Raw genomic sequence first — 23,498 nt, 5'->3', positions numbered from 1 at the left:
AGCGCTGCCTTTCTCCTGAGCAGCTGCTCTTGTCGCGGGGTTTTGTTCCACAGCAAGGAGCGTTCTAGAAAAAGTGGAATATGGAAATAGGATTTCGATCTAAAAGGGTATCTAAAAGAGAACGTGGAAATCATGTGTAATAACAACCTCCGCACAACGCGTGCATCAAAAACGTATCCATTTGCACATTTTTAGTGGTTGCATTGCTTGAAGATAGTGTTTTTCCCCCTAGTAGTTCTTTTAGGGGATGTTTTCTGGTTTACAAACTAGTGCTTGGTGGTGTTAGTTGTGTATTATATTCTTTGTGATTTCCATGTGGTATTGCTTTTAAAGTACGCTTCAGAATTATCTGTGCTGTTAGGTGCCGAGGTAACTGTATGTTTATTTGTGTATATATGTATGTGTATATATTGTTAAACCCTTCCCTGATGGAAAAGGCAGGAGAGAGCCATGCTCATAGAGAGGAGAGCATTAAGGCGCTGTGGGAAAGGTCACTTAGGGGACTGTAGGCTTTGATGAGACTTCATCGTTTTGCTGACAAGGTCAGCTTGCTATCGATCAGCTGGATGCTGGTGGTTTGAAAGAACCCGGGCAAGGATGCAGGGAGCCTTCTTTCAGCTCCTGCTTTATCCCGGTGTTTCGGAGTGGCGCTTGTTGTGCTGCTGTTTCCAAATAAGATGGGAACCAAGGTGAAGGCTCCAGCTGGCAGAGTTCAGCCTCAAAGCATTGCACCCTCTCTTCCTGTGGCAGAGCTGGAGGAATAACATGGTTGTCTTTCAGGAGGCTTTTTAAAAAAAAAAAAAATGCAGAATTGCCTTACCGAGGTTTTATTGCGTCTCATTACCTGCTATTCAGACAGGTGGTCCATCCAGGAGCATGGGGCTCCATGCTGAAGCATTTGGTGGGTGTCTCAGGGACCAGGGGGCTGCTGTGATGCTCTGTGAGGTCTCTTTTCCTCCCCAAGAGCTGCCTTGCTGACCCGGGTGCTCTCAGTCCCACCTTGCTGCAAGGAGGTTTGAACTTGCTCTTCTTGATGTTGCAGCCCTTGGTCAGGTGCTGTTTCCTCTGCTTCCCACAGGCTTTCCACACAGTCTTGGCTGTATTAAGCTCCTTGGGGTGTGCACAGCAGTGAAACGCTTTCTGTATTCCTGAATTTGCCTTTTGTGTGCTTGTTCCCAGGTTTCCTGTGGGAAGGTCCCCTCGGAGGTGAGAAGGTCCCAGTCCAAGATGGGGAGGGACGTGGCATGTGGGCTCTGGTAGATCTCCTTCAGCTTCATGGCTGTGGTCCTAGGCAGTGATGCAGCCACCTCTGCTTGAGAGGAATGGGATCTGCTGACATAGAAAAGAGTTCAGTTTTTGGCCGCGAGGAGAGGGCTGTGGCTGGGGGAGGCTGGGACGTGTCCGGGGGCTGCCGTGCGGCTCCCTGGCGCTCGCCCTGCCGGGTTCCTGCTGGAAGCTGCAGGTTGAAAAGATGCAAGATGGTGATGTCGTTAAGAGAAATGTGCCCCCTTTAGAGATGGAACAAGTGCTCAGTCGCGGTGGTTTTCTGTAATACGTTCCGTGCATGAAGTACCGTTATTGTTAGGTCTAGTAGGATGATGCGTAGGATTCAGGTTTGGGTTTTCTTCCTCAAGTTAATGTTATTTTAATAGCATTTAAAAAAAAAAAAAAAAAAGGCAATAAAATATGTCCAGATTCTTTCCTGACTAGCAATGATATAAATTCAATTCAGTTGGCTTATATTGACTAAAAATAAAATTTGATCTTTGTGAGCTAAATATTTATATATAGCTGAAATGACTCTTATATATTTAATTTTTTTTTCTTTTTTTTTTTTTCCAGGACTGTTTCCTTAAGGAATTCCAGTTGCTTGTTTTCATGACTCTAAGCCTATTTAGTCAGAGATGGAGCAGATGGACTGCAAACCCTACCAGCCACTGTCTAAAGCTAAACATGAAGTAGATCTAACTTACACCAGTTCCTCGGATGAAAGCGAGGATGGGCGAAAGCAGCGGCAATCTTACGACTCCAGAGAAACTCTGAATGAATATAGTCAGGAGCTGAGACTGAATTATAACAGTCATAGCAGGAAAAGAAAACCTGTTGACCAGTCCACTCAAGGTAAATTGTTTTTATCTACTAATTATGATTATGACATTCTAATTACTTACTGAAAGGGGAAAAAGGTTTACTTTCAAAGGTGTTTTGCAACAACCCATGTCTTTTACCCACTTTCACCAACTGTAATATCAGAAAAGTAGCAATATGGGGAGTGTGGAAGGGAAAAGACTGTTTTTCCAGAAGATGGAGTGACTGCCTGGTCTCCAGACCACTGCGTCATAGCTGTGGATAAATACGTCTTTAATAGTAGTTCTTCTCCTTTCTAACCTTGAGTGGTTAATTATGTTATTACCTTTACATATGTTATGTGGATTTAGGTACAAAATGAGCTTTTATGTTGTAGGATGTATCTGCACGTGCTTATAAGGCTTATGAATGAATTAAAATGCTTAAGTCCTCTTACCAAAAAAAAAAAAAAAAAAAAAAAGTCTAATCCCTGAAATAGCCAGCTCATTTAAAAACTGAAGGATAAATAATGTCTTATAAGAAAAAAGTAAACAGTTAAGTTCCCTTTTAGGTTTCTGCGTGTTACAGACAAAAGTCTAGGACAAATATTTGCGAGCTTATGGTGTTTGAGCCAAGGTTAGGAAGAGCTACTGTTTGGAGAGAGATAAAGGCTAAAAACTAGACTGGAATGGGTTTAAGGAAATGAGGAAGTAAATGAGCAGGATTTAATGCGTTCCTTGATAGCCTGCTGCTCGTGGGAGCCCCCTTGCTCTGTTGAACCCACTTGTGTGTATGGAAAGCATGAACGTGCTGCCTTCAGCCCTGCCACGGCTTGTGCCTCTGTGCTGGGGTAAGTAGAAAGTTGCTGGGAATGCGAGTGTCTGTGAGCGCGAGAGTCTCATCTGCTTCACAAAGGTAAAACAACAAGGTGCCATGGGCAGGGCTCGCTGCTCCTCACAGAAGTGGTTACATGGATCTGTCATAGGGTGGACAATATTTCAGAGTTAAAAAGTTTGATGCTTGTATAAGGGGGGAGTGCTTGGAAAAAAAAAAGAAACCCGACCATTTAGCCAAGACAGAAACCATTCCACTACCACCACCCAACCCAGTTTTGCATACTAGAACAATTTTCCTTTTGGACAAGAAGATTGAAACTATGTTCTAGACGATGAATGGAAAATGACCTCTTGTGTGGTATGTAAATTAATGTGGGAATTAAAGTAGCAGTGCTAGGTAGCTAAAGAGCTCTTCGGATCACTGCAGCTTCTGTTGTTACTGCTGGTATTTTGAATCAAATTACCTTTGTGCTACTGATGTTGTCTGAAAGTAGCTATAATTCATTAGAGAAATTATCATTACCAGATATAACAGAGATAAGACCCCCCCTGAACACAGATGTTCCCTCACTATAATTACAGAACCACATCAGTGAAAAAGAAGTCATGAATGCAGATTTCTCCAGATTAGTCTCTACAAAGACATGTGTTTGATTCAAGAAAAGTGACTTGATCTTGCACAGGTTGGGAAGGTTTGTGTAGCTGAGATGGTCAGTAGTGCAGTGAATGGAGGTCACGTCGATGCATCTTTGGATCTGCTTTACCTGCCTACCTCGTGGCTGGTGGCTGTGGAAGGACAACCTTGGCATTGACTGAGCCCGTGCAGAGCAAGTACAACTCCCAATGGACTCGGGCCAGCTTTAACCCAGCTAGCTTGCTTAGGTCTATCATTGCTTCAGTCAGCTTGTATGTCATCTGTTGTATTTACTCTTCCAGAACAGTACTTTTAAAAACAATCTGGCTAATAATTTCAGTGAAATGGACAAATTATGGTGTGTGCATTTCTGCAAGAAGTTGTCAGGCATTTTTTTTTCCATTCACTCAAGGCTGGCCTGTTAAGGAATCCAATTTATGCTTGTATAGACCAACAGATATTTTGCACTTACTCTGTAAGATCTTTTTTTCCTGGAAATATCTGTCTCAAGTCTTTTTTTGGTGGTTGTTGTTGTTTGTTTGTTTTTAAGTAAAGTTAGTATCTAGGATGTACCATATGAATTTGCAGTTCTTTTATGAGCATTTATATTTTTCTTCTTGCAAGTGCTATATTCCTGTACTACGTCAAGCTGCAGTGTGAGGCAAGATGTCCAAGTTTGTAGAAAAGCACTTAGTGTTATCTGTGAATATGTAGGGCAGCACTAGAACACTTGCTTACCTTCAGACTCTAATATACACTGCTTATTTGGTTTTATTATTGAGCATAACAACATTTTTAAAACAAACTTGTAAATTGAACTGTGAGGATGGAGGGATGGAGCTGAACCTTACTTGTTATACTAAAAGTCATAGTTTTCTCCTGTGATAGATTCAGGCTGGTATAATTGAGTTAGTGATCACGTTGTTCTGTGTATTAGTTTGACTTTCAGGGATTCATCTCCATGTCATGGTTTAAATCATATAGATTTACTCTTCCTCAGATCCAGTCTGAATGTTTGGCCTAGCAAGAGTCATGAAGACTTGAAATATAAAACTGAGCTGCTAAGTCAAGCAACAACAAAACCAGTTGTAAAGCTGAGTATAAAATTTCATCAGCTTTTTTACTTTGATTAAGCTAGTGTGGTGTTTCTGAAAGGGCAGCCAGCTTCAGCAGGGGAAGTCTTAGGAACTGGTGATTCTTGATATTTACTCAAACAATACCAGAAGACAATAGGTTCAGTTTAGTATTGTGAACCTGACATGACTCCATAAAAGCATATATTGAATTTGTGCTTTGAATACATCCTTTTCTAAAATTCCTCAGCAACATTGCTTTAAGAAAGTTTTTCTCACGTTTGGCACATCTTTGCAACTTAAATTAAAACCCTTTGCAGCTTAAACAAATTAAAACCCTTTGCAGCCTCCCTTTTCAGAAGGATGCACCTTCTGCAAGGAGAGAGCTATTTCAGGCAATTGTGTATGGCCATTATGCAGGAAACTTCTGAATATTAAATCTGGTGCTGCTGTCTTCTGTATAGAAAAGCTATGGTACAGAGGGGAAGGGACTCCATAGGTGCCACTCCACCTGGTGACAAAGTGTCACAAATCTCCAGCAACAAATTAGGACTGAAATAATGCTCAGACCTTAAAGTATGCTTAATTAATTGCAATGTTAGAGTAAAATCCAGCACTCAGCTTGACCTTCATGCATGAAAGGTGTGAAAGTAGATGAGGAAACAGGCACCACAGCAGTCGTGAACAAAGTGATAATGATGAAGGACGAGAGAGAAATCAAATCTGAATTCTGACTGTGGAGTGTGAGAGTAAAATCATTTGGCAATAAAAACATAAATAATGAGAAGCTTACACAAGGAATGAGGTGGAACTGGATATTTGTGATGATCTAGTTTTGTGAAAAGGATCATCAGTTCAGATGTTTATGGAAACTGATGAGCCTAAGGGCGTTGTGTTCTGCTGTTACACACAGTAGTTCATAGGAACTAGATTGGGCAATCTCATCTGTGCTTTCAATAGCTTCTGAGTAAACCATGAGGTGTGGCTCAAATTTAACTCAACTCTGGGATTATGTAGATTCCTGTGTATGGGTATTTATGTGTTTGCATGTACAGACAATCTGTATAAACAAGATCTCTAAGTTTATATGGCATGAACCCCTAGTAAATACTGTCAGTGTTTTCAGATATATCCTACAGTATTAATACTATTAGTAGCATTTTGACAGGTAACTTCTGTATCAAAGTTTTGATTCAAAAGCTTTGTGATCTTGCAAATTGTAACCTTGCTTTTATAGGTTGAAAACAATACTTAGAATACAGAATCTAGACTAGGATACTCCTTCAAGATTCCTGAATTGTTTACAAATTTCTGCAGTCAAATTTCAAACTTTCTTTCAGGAGATTTGGCTTCTTTCATTTTTCGCAAGTCTTATAGTATGAGAGTATGGGAAGAAAAAACAATACAGAATTAATCTATTGAGAAACTACCATTTCAGCTATCATTTCTAGACATGATTCCTGAGGTCTAGGACTGATGACCCATGTGGAGTTTGCAGTGTAAAATAAATGATACCTTTGAAGTTATTTAGCTCAGGAACTTGAACTTGTTCGTAATGGGAAGCTTAAAGTGTAAGGTTGCAGACAGGCTGAGCTCTTTTACTGACCTAGTAAGACAGTTTAAAATAAATTAAAAAAAATCTCATGACAAAATACAAGGTATTGTTCAGTCCCGAAGATGAAACGCTAATTGTTAGTGTGCAAATCTTGAATATCATTAGCTTGTCTCAATCCTTCCTCAGTCCTGCCTCAGCTTTCCCCCAAATAAGCGTGCAAGGAATTGAACTCTGCAAATATTGGCAGTGCCAAGAAGCTCTATTCCTTGTGGGCTAATTCTAGAGCAGACTGGTGCAGAGGAGCGCGGCCCTGATAGGAGAAGCATCTGGGATTGAGTCATTGGCATCATAAAGTTTATTGATCGTTAGCAGTATGAGCATACGGCAGTAAATTTCTGGTTAGACAAACATGTATTTCCTGGCAAGCTGAGTGCATTGAACTGCATTATGGGCGAGGCAAGCGAGAGTTATTCCTAGCAGGAAGATCCGAGAGCAATATCTTCTGGTAAATGTGTGTAAAAGGCGCTGGTGTTACTAGTAGTTCTAGGAAAATGTTTAGAATGCTTCACCAGAAATGGATGTTTTCTGGTTTTAGTCTGTGAAATGAGGAGCAACCTTGTTTGTAGGACGAAAGCTGAAGATGGGGGACAGCACAGACTTACCTGATGTGGAAAAGGTCCCTGAAGTGTCTTCAGGCACCCTGAGTAAAGAGGTGCAGGGGAACGTGCGAGATGTTCCCTGCATGAATGATCCTTGACCACCCCAACTCGCTGCCCCTGGCACCAGGTTCCCGTTGCTGCGCTTCCAGAAACACCTTCCTTGCTCTGCTTGTGCCATGGGGGCAACAGAGACACTGGAATGCCAGGAAGGACGGTTTGTTTTCCTTAGGAAAGAAAAACTGTGTGAAGAGCGCCGGAATTGGCGTTTTGTTTAGTTATGCTTTTAACTTCAGCAAACGTAAGCTTACAGGGGGAGATTGGAGCACAAACAACTAACTTCATATAACCAGTCAAAACCAGTTTTATTTAACATCAGAGACATAAATATAAGGCGCGCTGACAAGCGCTAGTAGGAAATTGCCCTGTCAGGAAAATGTCAGGGTGTCTTTTTGTCATCTGTGAAGCAGCAATAGCTCCGCACGCGCTGGCCCTGATCTTTGATGATTTAAAACTGGCGTTGCTACATCCAGGCCTGTGCATCTGCTGTGTACCAGGAGAGCAGAATTTGGGCTGTGTATAGCAAGTGCTCCTTGTTCAAATTGCTCTACTTCTAATTGACAGACAAAGGTGTTAAAAAGGCCGTTTTTTTCATCTGATTCTACTAGCCTGTTTTATATATGACGCTAGAATAATAACCCAGCATACCCCAAGTTCATGGTCACATCAGCCTTCCCAAGAGAAAACTGATGCCACCATAAAGCCTGTGATTTTTCATCACTTTAACAGAGATTTGTGAGACTTTATTACTTAGCTTTGACGGTCATACTTACAGTTTGTATGGAATAATGACATAACTTTATTGAAACCTGGAAAGCTGAATCTTTCCTTGTTGAGTTTAGACCTTTTGTGCTTTTAAACATCCGTAAAGAACAGTTAATAAGGTGAAGTTTTACTAGGGTGCATCCCCAAACTCCCACGAGGATATTAAAAACATAAAGTTCACCTATCACAGCTACTTCTTGGCTGCTGAGATGGGGGCAGAATAACTCAGTGCAGCTCTTACCTGCTGATTGCACCTTTTAGAGCCCTGGCCAGTGTTATTCATGAGATAAGGACTGGCTCAGAATGTTTTGCTGGGTAAATATTGACATCATAAATGTGGTAAAATGCATTTTCTTTGTTTGCCATGGGATAAGGTACGTTAGTTTTGAAAAGGGCACAGAAAAGCGTAAAAGTTGCTTTTAAAAGACTGTTGTCATGAAAGCTTTCAGAAATAGGATGAACTCCGCAGTTGTTTTTTTGATGATGACCTGCAAGCTGTGTAGTTTGTGTAGGATGAAGTGCTGAGGTGCTGTGGATGGTGACAGGACTCTGCGTTGGCGCATGGACCTTCCCAGCTTCTTGGGAAGGAGGTGGGAAGTGGTTGGTTGTGAGGGAAAGTGCTCGTATTTGTAAGCACTTACTGTGCAACTCAATAGCTGTAAGGGAAGAAACAAGATAAGAGAAAAGATACCTGGTGATATGTTATTATTAGATAGAGCTTTCTTTTTTCATAAATGCTGAGGGGTTTGGTATTACAGGAATCTGTTCTTACTTGTTTGTTTATACCAAACATTCAACCTTCAGACTGCAGATTTCCTTTCCGTTTGTCTTCAAAATTATTTTTTTGCTAATCTTAGAAAATCCATTGAGAACCTACTTTAAGTAATTTTTGTACCCACAGAATTTAGAGCTTGAAAAGTACCAAAGAGATGTCAATGTTAAGGATATTTAACATATATACTTTGTACTGTCTGCATGACAGGGCCTCATTTTTCAGTAGAAGCTGAAAGGTCCTTCAAAGGCCCTGCAGCTCTCCGCATGCGCTAACAGAGGGAAGTGCGAGTTCAGCCTCAAGCTGCTCTGTGTTTTACCATCTGTCTTTGTGTTTGAGCTCCGAATTGTCCAAGAAAATTGCACGGGGTGTGGAAACCTTCTCCCCGCCTGCACTTTCAGAGCCGTGGTCTCCCTCTCCTGCCTTGGGGAGCTGCAGGTTGCTGCTGCACTGTGTGCTGAACAGGGTGATGTTACTGGCTCGGGGAGAAGAGCAGAGCGATGGGGAGTTCCCTGTGGCTTCCTGGACGGAAACCTTTTCCACAAAGCGGGGAATATCTGCACGCTCCAAGGAGAGGCAAAGATGCACGAAGACGCAGGCCTCCTATAAAGGTTCTTGCACAATTTATCAAGTGTTTGGATATTCCTCCTTGGAAAAAATGGGAGGAAGAAACTATCTTTCATGGCTTCCTTTAAAAATCTCTTGGTAGGAATACCTTTATTCCCCCTTGTGAAATCAATGTTCATGTGCAAACAGCACATACAAAGTCTCTTTTCGCACTAGATTGACGTGAGCTCTCTTACTCGTTGACAAACGTGTTCTAAAACTTGCAACCTGCTGTCTGCAACCTTACAGTGTCTACTGTCGTGTCAGTGAAAAATGCCGTGTGTTTATCAAAATTCGTTCCATGCTCATAAGTAATTCCTTTGATTAAAAGATGAATAGATGAGAGGAAAAAAGAATGAGGGGGAAAAACTTTAATAAAAATAAATAAATAAGGCAAGAGAAGGATCACAGTTCATTTCCAATTCCGTTAACACATCTCATCTAAAGAGAATGAAAAGAAATTCTGAAGTGTTAAAAAAGCTTAACAATCCATTTTGCAATATACAGATGTAAAAGACCATCTGAATTTCCATTCACTTCTCAGAATTACCAATTTTCTGTAGCGTGAAGTGCCAGAAGTCATAGAAATAAAAATCGGGAGACAGGAGCATGGTCACGTTGAGGTGCCAAGATGCAGCAGTCCTTACAGCAACCGTCACCCAACGCTGACAGACTCTCCAGGAGTGTCCTAAGCCTTTGGATTGCCCTAATATATCTCACATTGTGACCTGCAATTATACTTGTCGGAGCATGTAAATGACCTATGAAATGCTGTATTCCATTTATGAAATGCTTCTGCTAAGTTAATAGAGCTTCTTCCCATCGCCCTTCAAAGTGCCCAAGAAGATGTTCAGTGAGTTAAAGCAGAGATATCAGCAAGCGTCAAGGCGAATAACTGAGCAAATCTCCTGGATCCCGGGAATGAGAAGAAATTCCGCATTGGTCCTACGAGCCAGGCTGTTATACGCACTCTTGCTGTGGCTTTTATGTCTCTCTCCCTGAAACACAGAAGAGCTGTCTTGCTTTCTGGGGCTAGAGGTAAAACCTGGTTTGCTTATCTTCGTTTATAGAGCAGATGCTGAAACAAAATAACATTTCTCCCTGGTGTTTCTCAATTATGTATCTGTCAGAAGGTTTTGTGCCTTCTGAAATAAAGACCTGTCAAGACGTAACTGGGTGAGTAGATGCCATTGCTGGTAACGTGGGGAAGCAGCAGGGGGGTACATCTTAAGTCATTTAGAGTTTGAATTAGTATTTCCTTCAAGAATTGACTCAGATACTTCTGAACTTAGTCTTATGGGTGTTTAAGTGAAGTAAATTGTATATATAATTTCAAGTCTAAGGATTCTATTTTCAGAGTTTCAGTTTTATTGGAAGCTGCTCAAAAATCTGTTTCCCACTGAGTGTCACTCATTAGAAGGCTTTGCAAGGAGATGCAGCATCCTTAGCTCAGATGGGAAAAGCAGCATGAAAGGAATAAGGTACAACCAACACCCACAGACTGATTTTGGTGTTGGTGGTTTGTTTGTTTGCTTGTGTTGTCCCTAAAATCATAGTTGTGGAATAGAAGAATGAGTGGGATAAGGTTGGTATGAACAGTTTCTGCTGTAACCTGAGGTATTAGGCAGAGTTTAGATATTATGGGTCAAAATATAACTAATCAGGGTGAGAATCACCAGGAGCTTGTGAAGCAGGCAAGTTCAGATCATTATGTTAGCATGGTAACCAGTGAAGCCTCAGTGAAGCTGTACGAGCTTTTGGGAAGAGTAGCCATGCTTCATTCAGTGTGGACGGCCTGCAGTCAGTAGCTGCTACAGAAGTTTTGATCCTTCCTGGGAAAAAACCAGCACTGGGCAGCTGCCAGCGCCCTGCTCACGCTCAGAGGTTTGGAAGTGCCACTCTGACAGAGCCTCTTCCATAGGGAGTTTATAATGATTGAAAATGGCCATTTCTGAGGTGGCCAATTCAGCGGTGCCTTGATGGACATAGGGGACCGAGCTCCCCCCACACTCCCAAAGGGACGGCGCCTCAGGCAGTGCGTGGTGGCAGCTTCAGTGCTGAGCTCTGCCTTGGCAAAGCCAGGCCTTTCCCACGCGAGCCCTGGCTGCAGACAGTGCTTTTGGCACCTGCCACGGGCCCGGAATGAGGGTTGGTCGAAGGGGGCGGCAGGAGGAGGCCTGGCTCCCGGCTGCCCACGCAGCTCCCGCGCATGGCTGGCTCCGGCGCTCCTCAGGACATGAGCAAATGATAAAAGTAAGGAAATGGGACTGTGATCAATGCAGTAACACAGAAAAGGTGACGGTCTCTCTTTCAGATGCCTTTTTGCGGCCTGTGAAACAGGCACACAGTTTCCTTAGTAATGAAAGTTTTAAATCCTCATCAAAGAGAAAGTGAAGTATTCTTTAAATATCAAATTTGTTCTTCTCTTTCAAACACTTGCATGAAGGTAATGGTTTGCCAACCTGACCTCTTTATTCTCCATCTATTGGTATGAAGAAAAAGTTCTGTAATTTCTGATGCTATTATATTGAAGACAATGTAATTTTGTAATTTTTAATGAAAATCATATCAGGGCACTGATTATGTGGCTTTATACCATGTATCTTTGGTGTGTAATCGTAATCCTTCTTAGTAATGAAATTAGAGAGATGGTTACTTAATTATTTTTGGTTGAATAAAAGGATCATGTAGTGTTCTATATCAGTGCAGCTATTTAGTTGGAGGCAAGAATTTATTTTAAAATTGCTCTACAGTATTTTTCTATTGTTATTTTTGTGAGAATTTTCAGCTAGTTTCAGCACAGTTTCTTACCCCATCTACTCCAGAAAAATAACTAGATTTTTGTCTGAAATATCCTTGCATGTGTATACCCATGTATGCGTGCACATGCACATACATATGTGTGTACATGTATTTGTTGGAGATCCTGCATTTTAAAGGAAATACAGAAGTTGGAAGTATGTGTGTGTGAGTGCAAATATTGGAAATTTTTTTTCATTGTTCTACATTTGGAATCAGTTGTTACAGATTTGAATGGATAAATATTGGAAACATCTAATAGTTGTTCCCAATGCACCCCCCTCTACTACTTGGAAAATACATCAGTAATTTCCTATTACTTTTATTACAATGTGCTTTGGGTTGAATTACAAAACTTCTCTGTGCCTCTTCAGAAGGAAATCTCAATAGAGAATTCACAAGGAGAAAGGCGTGGTGTGAAAAAAATTGTATTTCAGTAAAAGGAGTAAAAAAGGAAATGACCTGCCTGTTCTTCTTGGGTAAGTCGTGTGTTCTTTTTAGCTGTCCTTGCGTGCAGCTTTCTGGGCCAGTCCTGTATTCAGGAGTATTTAGCATGGTCTGTTTAGAAAGGTAAAACAAGCAAGAGAATAGTGTGCATACAGGATGAGCTGTTTGTGCAAATACCCTTCCTGTGCTCTGCACAGGGCTTAGTGTGGCAACGCCGCCCGCCTCGTGTGGCTGGCAGCGTGTCCGTGTCCCCTCTGCCTGCAGCACCAGCCTCCTGCCCCAGTAAAACCCACCCTGAGCTAAGGGGCTGGGCGTCTTGGTGGGCCCTGTGTCACGGCAAAGATAAGACTGCATTTCTGCCTTATGGCTTCTCCCTCAGCTTTAGCTTTGTTTGAGGAATTTCAGGTTCTTCTGCTGATGTTTTTCTTCTCTCATTTTCCCAAGATTCATTTTGCTATATAATGCCAATAACCCATTATAGAGATTCTTTAGTCTTTCAGGAAGCTTAGATGTGCATTTATATTGTGCCTGCCCTTTGCATTGGGACTTTGTGTATTCTGCTTCTGGCTAATAATATGAAAAACAAGTCTCAGTTTTTCTGTCATTCATACTAACTCTGTGTGCAGCCAGCCCTTTGACTTCCTCAGTCACGTTACTGTATCTCAGAAAATACTCATGCCTTTATATAACTTGTAGGTTTTTAATTGGTAATAATGTCGCTTGTGTTCTTGAATACATAGCATAGTACTTTCATACAAATAATTAATTAATGCTTTTGGAAAGGACATATTCATAGGGCTTATTTGTCTAGTTTGCTTTGTATACAGACTCTCAAAGGATTAACTTCAGATGTCAATTCTAGGGATACTGTTCTCCCTAGTATCGGTGAGAATTGTACCTATAGATTTGACATTAGTTTAAGCTGAAATAGTAGTAGTGATTACCACATGTTCACAATGGATTGTGCGCTATTGATCTGTAGAGTATAGGTCTTTAGGAAGAGTAATTCTAGTAATTTGCTTTTATTCTGAGTACAGAAAACAATCTGCATTCAGTAAATTAGGAAAGAACCATGAAAAGAGAAGAATTACTGGTCTATTTTTGAAGATCTCCATGTCTTCAAAATATATCTTGGCTCCTCTGTGCACTTTTTTTTTTTTTTTTTTTTTTTTWGATAGTGCTATCCATTATTAAAGTTTGGCTTGCTTCCCAGTGATGGCACAAATGGAGAAAGTGAGTGATGGCTCCGGTCAGCTGCCTGCTTTGCACGTGCCTTTCAAGCCACTCTGAAGCTGTCATGCAAATACTATTTCTAATGAACCTTCAGCATCATGTATGCTTGTTTACTGTTATTCACTTAAATGCTGCTATTTTGCATTTTAGATTCAGAGTTTAGAGCCTGAAAGCTTTTTCAGGCCCATAAGTTAGTGTGTGTTTTCTTTTTCTTTCATTGTTCTGTTGGGCTCCTCTCTGTTTCATCCCATCTCTTGATACCCCACATAGCTATTTAGCTCATTTTTGGTCATGAAAGGGAAGGCTCTTCAAAACAACCCAACTTTTTAAACTGTTGACTACAGTTGGTACATCTAGATATTTCTTTTTTCTCCATCCTGTATACCTACTCTCCATTGCAGTATTCAGCCTTAGCATTCACCTGTGTGATAACTATTTATTTCAGATAATTATCACCGTCCTTCATTGTCTCTGCACAAATAAACCTAGCTTCTGCCAATACCACCGATCATTTTTGCCACTGTTTTGGCAGAATGAATTTTCATGCTTTAATAGTGCCCATTTGAGGGGCAAGTTTGAGGTGAAATGATGGGATAGGAAACCCTTCCCTTTGATCGATACTTGAGGTGTTAGGAAAAGGAAAGAAGAGGCATCTGCTGCTCATCTTTGTGTGGTGACTTAAATCTTACACCTGAACTTGAGGTAACTGCATAATGGACATAAACAAGGTTATTTCCTGCAGCTTTGTGCTTGAATTGAGAATATGCGTTGATCGATGAAACGCTTATTGTTTTCATTGTTTTCAACTTTTGTTGAAAACATTGTCGTTGTCTTCAACTTTTTCTCAAGGGCTGAGCAATTAAAAAAAATTCTTGGTCCTTAAATTGGGTCTTGTAATGGATTTCTCTGGACTCTCAGCTGAGTGGCATAATGTTGCTAGCAAATACAAGTATTTCCATTTAATTTTATGATCTCTTTAGATGAATTATAGGCTTAAAATTTGAAATGTGTAGTAAGTCCTACTGAAGGTGCAAAGAAGGAGCATAAGTGCAGTGTCTTTCTATGAAGCACTAATATTAAGATGAATAAAATCCTTTAGTAAAGAATAACTGCAATTGGAATGGAAACAGAGCAGATCAGACATAGTATCTGTAATGGTTAGGGTTCAGTACAGGGTTTTCTGTGGCTCTTGTATTTACTTGCATGGTGTGTTTGGCAACATTCATGACAAAATCTTACATTTGTGTTGTTATTTCTTAAAAGTCATCCTCAAAACCTGCTTCACCAATCTGCCAGTTAGGATTTCAGCATCTAAACAGGCAGATGGCTGTATTAAAGAGGAAAACACTCACTTGGGAAATTTTCTGACCAATATCTCTTAAATGTTGCTGTAGCAGTTCACCTGAAGGTTGCCTCCTGTGCAGTGCTCTGGTTATTGTCCCAGCGTCCTTCCGTTCTTTCCCTGCTATTGATACATTATCTGTTTTGAGTAGAAATAAGGCAGGGAAATGGTGGCAAGGCACTGGGGTGAGGGATGCACCCTGCTTGCTGCATGTTTCATGACTTTTTCACGACTCCAGGCCGTGCCTATTGGAAAGGGTTCTCTGTACTGTGTTCCTTTCTGCATGTGGTTACTGTTCTTGCTGCCAGGCCCACCGCGTCCAACCTTTCCTCCTCCTCCCTCCTGAGGAAGCCCTGGCCTTCAAGATGCTTCTTCCTGGTTCAGCGCAGGCTGGCGAGTGCTGAGGAGAGCAGAGTCCATGTGACTGTGGATCATGTCCCTACAAACGTGTTGGTTTCTAATTCAGAGCCGCTTCTGCATTTGCCTCTTGCATCCTCTGCCAGTCCCCCTGATGAGCTGTGCTCTTTATTTCCGACGTGCTCTGCCACCGCTGCGTCCAATATCGGGCGCAGCATGAGATGGAGCAGCTCAGGAGCTGGAGAAGCAGCTGGCAGACAAATGAGATAATGCGGAGGAGCAGATAACGTGAACACTGACAAAAAACACCGGTGACTTGTGTGGGGGAACTGTTTCACATGGAGGCTCTGAACTGTGCTTCCGCAAAACAAATGTAATAGGGGGGAAAAGAAAAATCAAAAACAGAAGGGGACTTTAAGATCTGTTGAAGTCATAAAAATTGTCTATTAGAAAAGAGACTTTGGATAAAATAACCATCCTTTTTGTTCATCTGAAAACAGTTCATTTTGTAGCTGCAGAGGGGGTTGCATTTTTGCTGTAAAGTAGTCATGGAGAGGGAAGAATTTGGAATTGCCTTCTGCAGGCTGTCGCTTTACGTCACTCCGCTTGTCACAAAGGGGATGTTTGTTGCATCCCTTGGGTTAGCATTTTAAGGTTTCCAATTGCCTGTTTTTCACTCTTCAACCCTGCCTTGATAGATATGTGACAGAGTGCTTGTGTGAACTGTGTATTTCCAGATAAATGATTGTTGTTACAGTCCTTCCAAAACAGCAAAGGTAAAGTATGTTTTTATGGACTAATCCTGGAGAATTCATGTCAGGGATTGCTCCCGTGGGGCAGCGGTCGCCCATGGCCAGTAGCTGCACTCTGGCTCTCCACTCCCAGTCTAATGAATACGGACTTCTCCTGTCCAGCTGCGGCCTTAGCATTGGAGCTGATAACTGCACAGATCCTTTAAGCAGTATATAGGGTTGTCTTGGAATGTGCCTTAATACGCAGTTGCTCTCGTTTTTGCTCAACACTGGTATTTCCCTGGAGTCTCCGTTCTGAGCGTTCTCTCCCTTATGTGTCCCTTTTCTGATCATGCTTTAATTACATTTTAAATGCCTTCTGTGTTGCTGTCTCCACCACCTCAATTAGTTTCACCTCCAGCTGTGTGAATTTTTTTAATAAGGAAGCACGGAGCATTTGCAGCAATGCTGAACTTGAGCTTTTCTTATCTGCCCATGGCAGGCTTTCCTTCGGGCCGTGGCAGAGTATACAGAGCTGCTGCGGGCTAATCTGTTAGGTGGATATCTTGCCCTTTTGGTGTGATTTATTTTCGGCGGGTTAGAGTACACTCAGCCGCCGTGGAGACTTGTAACTTGACTCTGCCAAGTGTCATTGATCAAGCAGCCGCTTTGCCGAGCGGATACGGTGGGCGCGGGGGCTCCGGAGGCGCATGGGCTCTGGTGGCACAGGGATGTGGTGGCATAGGGCCATAGTGGCACATGGACTCTGGTGGCACGTGGGCTCCAGTGACACGCGGCACAGCTGGGACCGGCAGCAGGGCCGCCCCTGCGCTGTCCCGCCACAACATCACCCCATGGCAGCTGCTGGAAACGTGAGCTCTTCCCATGTGGACTACTAATAAATGGGTTCGTTCTGTGGCAACTTCCCAGCCCGTTACGATCCAAACCAGTAATTTTATTTTCTGATTTCCTTTTTGAGGGTTTCTCTAGCATAGTCCACTGCTTAGTTAGCTGTTTCTAGATGCCTCATGTTAGGTACAGTGCCCTAAACATCTTTATACACATTAGCAATACAGGTGGATGCACTGATTTGGCAGTGAAGTCCACATGATGTTTGCATTAGAAGGAGCCAGTGCCTCCCCCCTCATTTTCGAAGGAGAGCAGTTCACATTTTAATTTTTACCAGGCAGTGACCTGTTATTTGCTGGGTATCAAGTATGTCTGCATCTGACTGAAAGATAAAGATGGGAAGAAGCTGTGTGGTTAACCCAAAAAGCTGGAGTTGTGCAAGTGGAGGCCTAGGACAGCTAAAATGACTCTTACACACCTAAGTAAGCTAAGCTGTGTTCAGAAACAATTGGAATTCACACTAAGAGAGTGCAAGGTAGCTGAAAATGTTGGGAACTTCAAAAAATGCAGCCCAGATTAAAATGTTACCCACATTAAATTACCAGAGTTATCTCAGCGTAGTGGCTTTGTTCTTTGGTTCCCACAGTTTGGATAAATTTTGTTGCTAGATCATGCAAAATTGAGACACTTGTTTAAACATTGTGGAAATGTCTTTGATTCCTTTTGATTTCTTTTTTTTTCCCATTCCCTTTGGCTTAGATGAGCAACTGTGGTACTTGTTCCTTCTTTTGGAGCTCCACATCAAATGGCAAGATGAAAAAGGAGATGAGAACAGTGCTTGGTATTGCAACCCTATATAGCCCTCCTACAATACAGAGGCTTGCCCATCTTGGTAGTACCTGCTTAAGTAGATTAACAGCGTAAAAACAAATGCTATCAAATCAGTTCTGAAACATGTTCTTAGAGTTGAGTCATCCCCTTCCGTGCTCAGTTTTTCTACGTTAACAAATCTGGATTTTGTCAGTAACATGCAATGTGTACAGGAATCTTGGTTTATTGTACTGACACAAATGGCTCAGATTTTCCTCTTTCCGCTGTGCATTTTGGGTTGAAATTCCTTCTTAAGAACTGTTTAACTTGAACAGTAACAGTGCTATGAATGTCTATGCAATACGAGCACAGTGTGGTTTTGGGGAGACACAGATCTGGAATGGCCCCACCATATTCAGCTGAGTTATTTAAATGTATCTTGATGGTATCAAAGCAAAAATATGGCCCAATTTTGTAGCTACTAACACAGATTATAATAGCCTTTATAAATCAAGTAATTTATTAATGAAATGTAGTTAGAAGAAATAATAATGTCTGGAAATGTTAGAAAACCTAATAAAGATACTGGAAGGAAATGAGGAGTATAAACAGTTGTAAAATAGTTTCTGTGACTTTATATATTAAAAATAAGAAATTTGAAAATATTTTTTAAAATGACTTCAGTATTACTTAAGCTCCAGTATGGCTGACCTTTAAGTTTGAACTACTGTTGCTGAAATCCCTTTGGTTAAATGAACACTCCAAGAAAGAAGGGAATAGAAGTGGTCAGAAGTTTTTGAAGGCAATTTAATCTCCATGTCTTGGTCAACTGGAATATTTGATGATTACCCCCTCAAGGGATTTTTGAGGAAAAGAGGGGTTATTTGACTGACAATCTTATCTTCAGTTGGCTAGTCAAAGGCAGTAGATGGGCCAAGTTGTCTTTTGTATGTTCTCATTGATATCAGATTGGCAACTGGAAGTAATGGGAGGTGAATGGCAGTGCTAAAGGGTGTGCGCGGTGCACGTCTGTGCCTGCACAACCACTTGCCCTCTTCTTCCCAGATGGATCAGGCGAGTTGCTCTGAGTGTTGGCCGGCTTGGTCTGGGTGTTACCTGGGTGTCAGGAATCAAGAAAGTGCTGCCGAAGTTGTAGGTGTTTGTGTGTTAAGATCAGTGATTGCGCTTGGATCTCAAAAGGAGGAAGCAATGGTAATAGTTCAGAAACATGAGGTGTCAATATTTTGTGAAAACCAATCAAAACCAGTGGTAGTAGTCAATTTAGTGTTTTCACCCTAATTGTAAAAGAAATGAATATGTTACAAAAGTTAAAATTGATGCTTGAATGAAAGTGATGCAGAAGAGTGTCTCCACGTTGGATTCCAGTTTGTAGGGATCCAGCGACAGCCTGCGGGTAAATTCTCTTTAAAGAATGTTGGTATACAATTTGTATAGTCTGTTTGAACAAGACTGTTCAAAAAGAAGAGAAAAAGAAAATAAGGAAGAAGGGAAATTTAGTCGGTCTTTCATCTCTTAAATGAGATACAGACTTGCAGGCAAATTAGACCTGCAACCTTAGCTTTGCCTGCTAGAGCTGCAAGCATAGAGCACTAGAGCTGTCCGGGCTTCCAGACCTGCTTTTGGGAATCTTAAGGAAGGATGTTCGTTCCTCTGAAACTCTTTAAAAAGAAAAGGCAGTTAATAGTCTGCTCTAGATGGTTTGATATATAGACTGGCTGTGCAGCTCCCTGTCATGAAAGCTTTTTTTTCTTTCTTTATATACAAACTTTATGAAGTCCACAGACTAAGACTGTGACTGCTTTTAATTTGGAAAGTTAATGACAAAAGGGAGAGGTTTTGTAATTTATTGCTTCCTTGAAAGCATCACCTTCCCACACAAAACTTCTGGTTGGTTAAAAAGCAGTTTTAGGAATCAAAGAACCTTAATATTCTTTGAAAGAAAGTTTGAGTTTTGCTCTGTATGATACAGGGTTTTTTGGGGACAGAGGGGAGAAGGAGATTTTTTTCTTTCATGAAAATTATGCATTTCCTAATACACTTTAGCATGTGGAAAGTGGAATTGTAAGTGAATGTGTTGTAAAGCAAGTTAATCCAAACTCCATTCTAGTTGTAGTATTTTAAGAACTTCGTTTTTCTTCTCAAATGGTAGTTATGTTGTTTCTCATTGGAGATGATCGGGGTTTTTCTTCTTTAGTAGAGTTAGTGTGATCGTTATTTGTGATTAAGTAGGTTTCTTTTATGCGAAATGTAGGTTAAATGCTACCTCCTAGTTTCATAATCCTAAACTTCATTAGAGGAATTATACAGTTATATAAAGGAGTGCCTGCGGTGGAAATTTCTCTTCAACAAAGACTGTGCGGGTGGAAGTATTTCGCATCATAAAGGCACGCTTGAATTTGAAGAATTAAATTCCCAGTCTGATAATCTGATTTGACAAGGACAGTGTTTCTTCCTAAGTTAAAACTAAAACAAACTGCATCTACATTGCCTGACATCTGGCATCTTAGTAGTGATTCTTTAAAAAAAAAATAATTTATGGGTGTCTGATGATCTACAGAAAGAATATTACATTTCCAGAGGAAGGAGAAGGTAAGGTGGGCATCAAAAGGGGTGCCATGAAGATCTTGAAGTACATTTCCTCATTCTGTTGATTTTAACAGTAGGAAAAACAAATGCTCCCTGTGAACTCTTTGGCACAGGTTGAAAAGTTGGTACAGCTTTATTCCGGCCCTCTTTCTTAAGCTGGAAGAATTGGGTTGAAGAAGAGAACAGAAACACGTTTGCCATGAGGCCTGGGGTACAACCTCATTTTTAAATTCTTCCAGGGAAGACCCTGGGGGGTAAAGTTGCCTTCTTCCTCATAACTTTGGGAGAGTCTTCTGTGAAAGTACCGGCTTCCTTCCTAATCCCGTAGGTGCCTAATCTGCAAATTTCATGAAACTGCTCAGTGCTATCACAGATTCTGACTCCCATTTTAATCTTTCATTATTTGTTGTTAGATTATTATTATTATTATTATTATTATTAACTTTTCAGAATCTCTGGTGTAATAATATAGGAAAATAAACTACACAGTTAAGGACACATAAGGAAAAGTTGAAATGCAGTAAAAGAGAACATATGCAGTAGTATACATTTGATAAGAAAGTATAAAAGCACAAATAGCATATTTTATATGTAGAGTATTTACCTATATGTAATTGGTATATCAAATTAATTTTCTGTTTTATTAAAATAAATGCAACTTTAAATCTGTTTTGAGCTGTGATAATTGTGTAGCTGGTGATAAACAGAAGGCTTACAGAGCAAATTAATAGCCAATGTAATGTGCTTTTGCAAATTAATTGAATTTTGGTCTCTTTCCTAATGATTTTCATGTGAATGCTTACTGAAGTTTGATGTCTTTAAATTATATTGTCCCAGGAAAGATGCAGCATGTTCTCAACATTGGAACAAGTTTTTTAAAAAAAGACTTTGACTAAATGAAATGTAAGCAGAAAAATAAATGAAAGCTTATCTAGTGGGTTGTGTTACACAGAGGACTTTATGGAGCAGCTTAAGATCTCTGTGCGTTTAATTCTTGAGGCCAGTGTGTAGCCAGTAAACCATGGTGCTCAGGTGAGAAATGAGAAATTTTAAGGGCCGTTGAACACTCTGAATTTTGCGGAGTGCTCAATAGCCCTCAAAATTTCTCATTTAGGAGGATGCATATGTATTGCTTCAAAAATGAATGTGAACTTCACTTTCCCCATTTGATTTACATTTCTCCCTCCCCTCTTCCTCCCTCTCGCTCAATCTTATTATGGCAAGAGTAGCTGCCCTGACTTTCTTCTCATTTTGAAACATTAAATGTACGTGCTGGTTAAGCTATCGGATTAAGTTCCAAGTGGAGAGCCACATACACAGGCTCAGTGATAAATAACACACTAGAAAATCCCTCACCCTGTGGTACCCACAAAGCCTGAGCACCTGGGGATGGTTCCCCATTGCTGCTCCTTCAGGCCCCAGTTAGGCAGCTAATGTAAAAATAGCTCTCCAGGTTAATACAAAGAAAGGATCTGTGAACTGAAATGCTGCTTTTTATTGTTTTAATTAGACTCAAACTCATTTCATTTCCCGATAGCATAAAATATTTTACATTCCTTTATAGATTACTTTGGTTTTAATTTTTAAACAAAAATAGGGGATGAACTACTTGGTTTTTCAACCTTAAAGGTTAAAAAACCTTAGAGTGGACTATTCTGCCAGGCCCTATGGGTAGAATCCTATTGTGATCCACCGTATAAATTCATAGCTGCAACCTTTTCTCTCTGTCTGCGGTTTATGCAAAAAACAGACCTGAATTTCATATTAATTCTCATTCTTCTTCTTGAGTGGGTCTTTTTGGTAAGACTGAATCTATGATAAATCCACTTGAACTTTATCTCCTTGTAGAAATAAGTAGTATTGTAGGTAACAAGGTTAGATACGCAGACAAAAAGCAGCCTCTTTTGGCACTCTGAAGTGCTTTTCAGACAACGCATCCTGTGGGACTTAAAATACTACAAAGGCTTGTATGCCTAAGAAATAGGCTATTAAGGGACTGCATTGTGGAGGATGTCAGTTGAACACAAGTAATAGTATAAAGAAGTCAATTTCTGCTGCTCCACCAGGAAAAAAAAAAACCAAGCTAAAATATTGAATACGCACTGGCTGCTATGTTTTGGATTCACCTATAGACCAAAGGGTAAGTTCTGTGCTTTGTAAACACGAGTAAGCTAATGAGCCCTTGTGGGGGTTCCTGGGTTGAATTTCCCTGTTGCCTTGCTTGACCACGGACCGGGGCTGCTGGTGGACGGGCAGCTGCGTGGCTTGTGAGGCTGCTGCAGCGCTTGCACTTGTGGAGAGGCTCCTCAGCTGCTGAAAAAGGAGCAAATTCTGCTTCAGGTGTGCGGAGCGTGGGATGCATCTGGGTTGGCAAGTAGTAACCCAAGAATCCTGTTTGCTGTAACGCCTGTGCAGCTCTGAGGCTGAAAATGAGAATAAAACTGTTCTTTGAGAGAACTGGAAAAGAAAATAGAAATGTGGGATGGGTTTTTGAAATATAGGACGAGCTGTAAGGGGCTTGCCAGAGTTTGCAGCATTGCCTGGCCTGGCCTCCCTGGGCTTCTGCGTGAGTGGAATGGAGCCCGGCGGTTTGGAAGGAAGAGTCTTCTCCTGGCCCAAGCTGAGCTTTAGTCTAGTAGCTGCGATGGTGAAATCCGAAGAGCAGTGCGGTTGTTCTCTTAGTGCTTGCCCATTTTAATCAAAACTGAAAGCATTATCAAGGCTGGGAGTGAATCCTGTTTGCTCTCTTCTTTTTCATGAGGAAATAATGGGTTTTCAATGTATTTATTAATGTACTACAACAAACTATCCTTCCTTGGAAGTAGCCTTTCGTTATTGCTTATACCTGTTAGTGTTTTTAAATACACGTCTTCAAATGTGTAGGCTTAATTTGCTTTCCCTGAATTTTAGTGGGTTTGTCAGATAAATCTTAATTTTCTTTAATAATACAGTTCCTTAAATTGCAGTACTCGTTATTCTCCCTTCTCATGACATCTGCTAAAGCATGTGTTAACTGTCATAACTGTTTGGTATAGTGAGCAATCTGGACTTCATTTCTGCATGTGACAAGAGCTAGTTGTGCAGCTGGTTGTGAACTACTCAGAAGGATTTGGTTTTCACCTTATTTCAGAGCTCAGGTGCAGGATGTGGAATGAAGCTCTTACCCCTTTTTCATGGAAGTTCATTTCATTTAAGCAGAACTTTTAATCTTCTCTTTTCCAAGAAAGCTTTTACTTACATTTTTCAGGAACAAAAACAGTATGATGAATTAGTAACATCCACAACCTCCCTTTAAATGA

At 41.0% G+C, this 23,498-nt stretch overlaps 1 protein-coding gene across 2 annotated transcripts in view; it reads left to right on the top strand.

Moving 5' to 3' along the window:
* Positions 1-1,847: 1,847 nt before the first annotated feature.
* TENM1 (teneurin transmembrane protein 1) overlaps positions 1,848-23,498 on the top strand; it is a 210,061-nt gene continuing 188,410 nt past the window's right edge. For both annotated transcript variants that reach the window (XM_026035944.1, XM_026035943.1), the window contains exon 1: positions 1,848-2,121. In XM_026035944.1, coding sequence (XP_025891729.1) covers positions 1,905-2,121 — 217 coding nt within the window. In that variant the 5' untranslated portion in view covers positions 1,848-1,904. The remainder of the gene's footprint in view (positions 2,122-23,498) is intronic.

Source organism: Nothoprocta perdicaria, unplaced genomic scaffold, assembly GCF_003342845.1.
Source record: "Nothoprocta perdicaria isolate Ctin4 unplaced genomic scaffold, notPer1 scaffold_17, whole genome shotgun sequence".
Lineage (NCBI taxonomy): Eukaryota > Metazoa > Chordata > Aves > Tinamiformes > Tinamidae > Nothoprocta > Nothoprocta perdicaria.
This window is presented reverse-complemented; position numbering and strand designations above follow the sequence as displayed.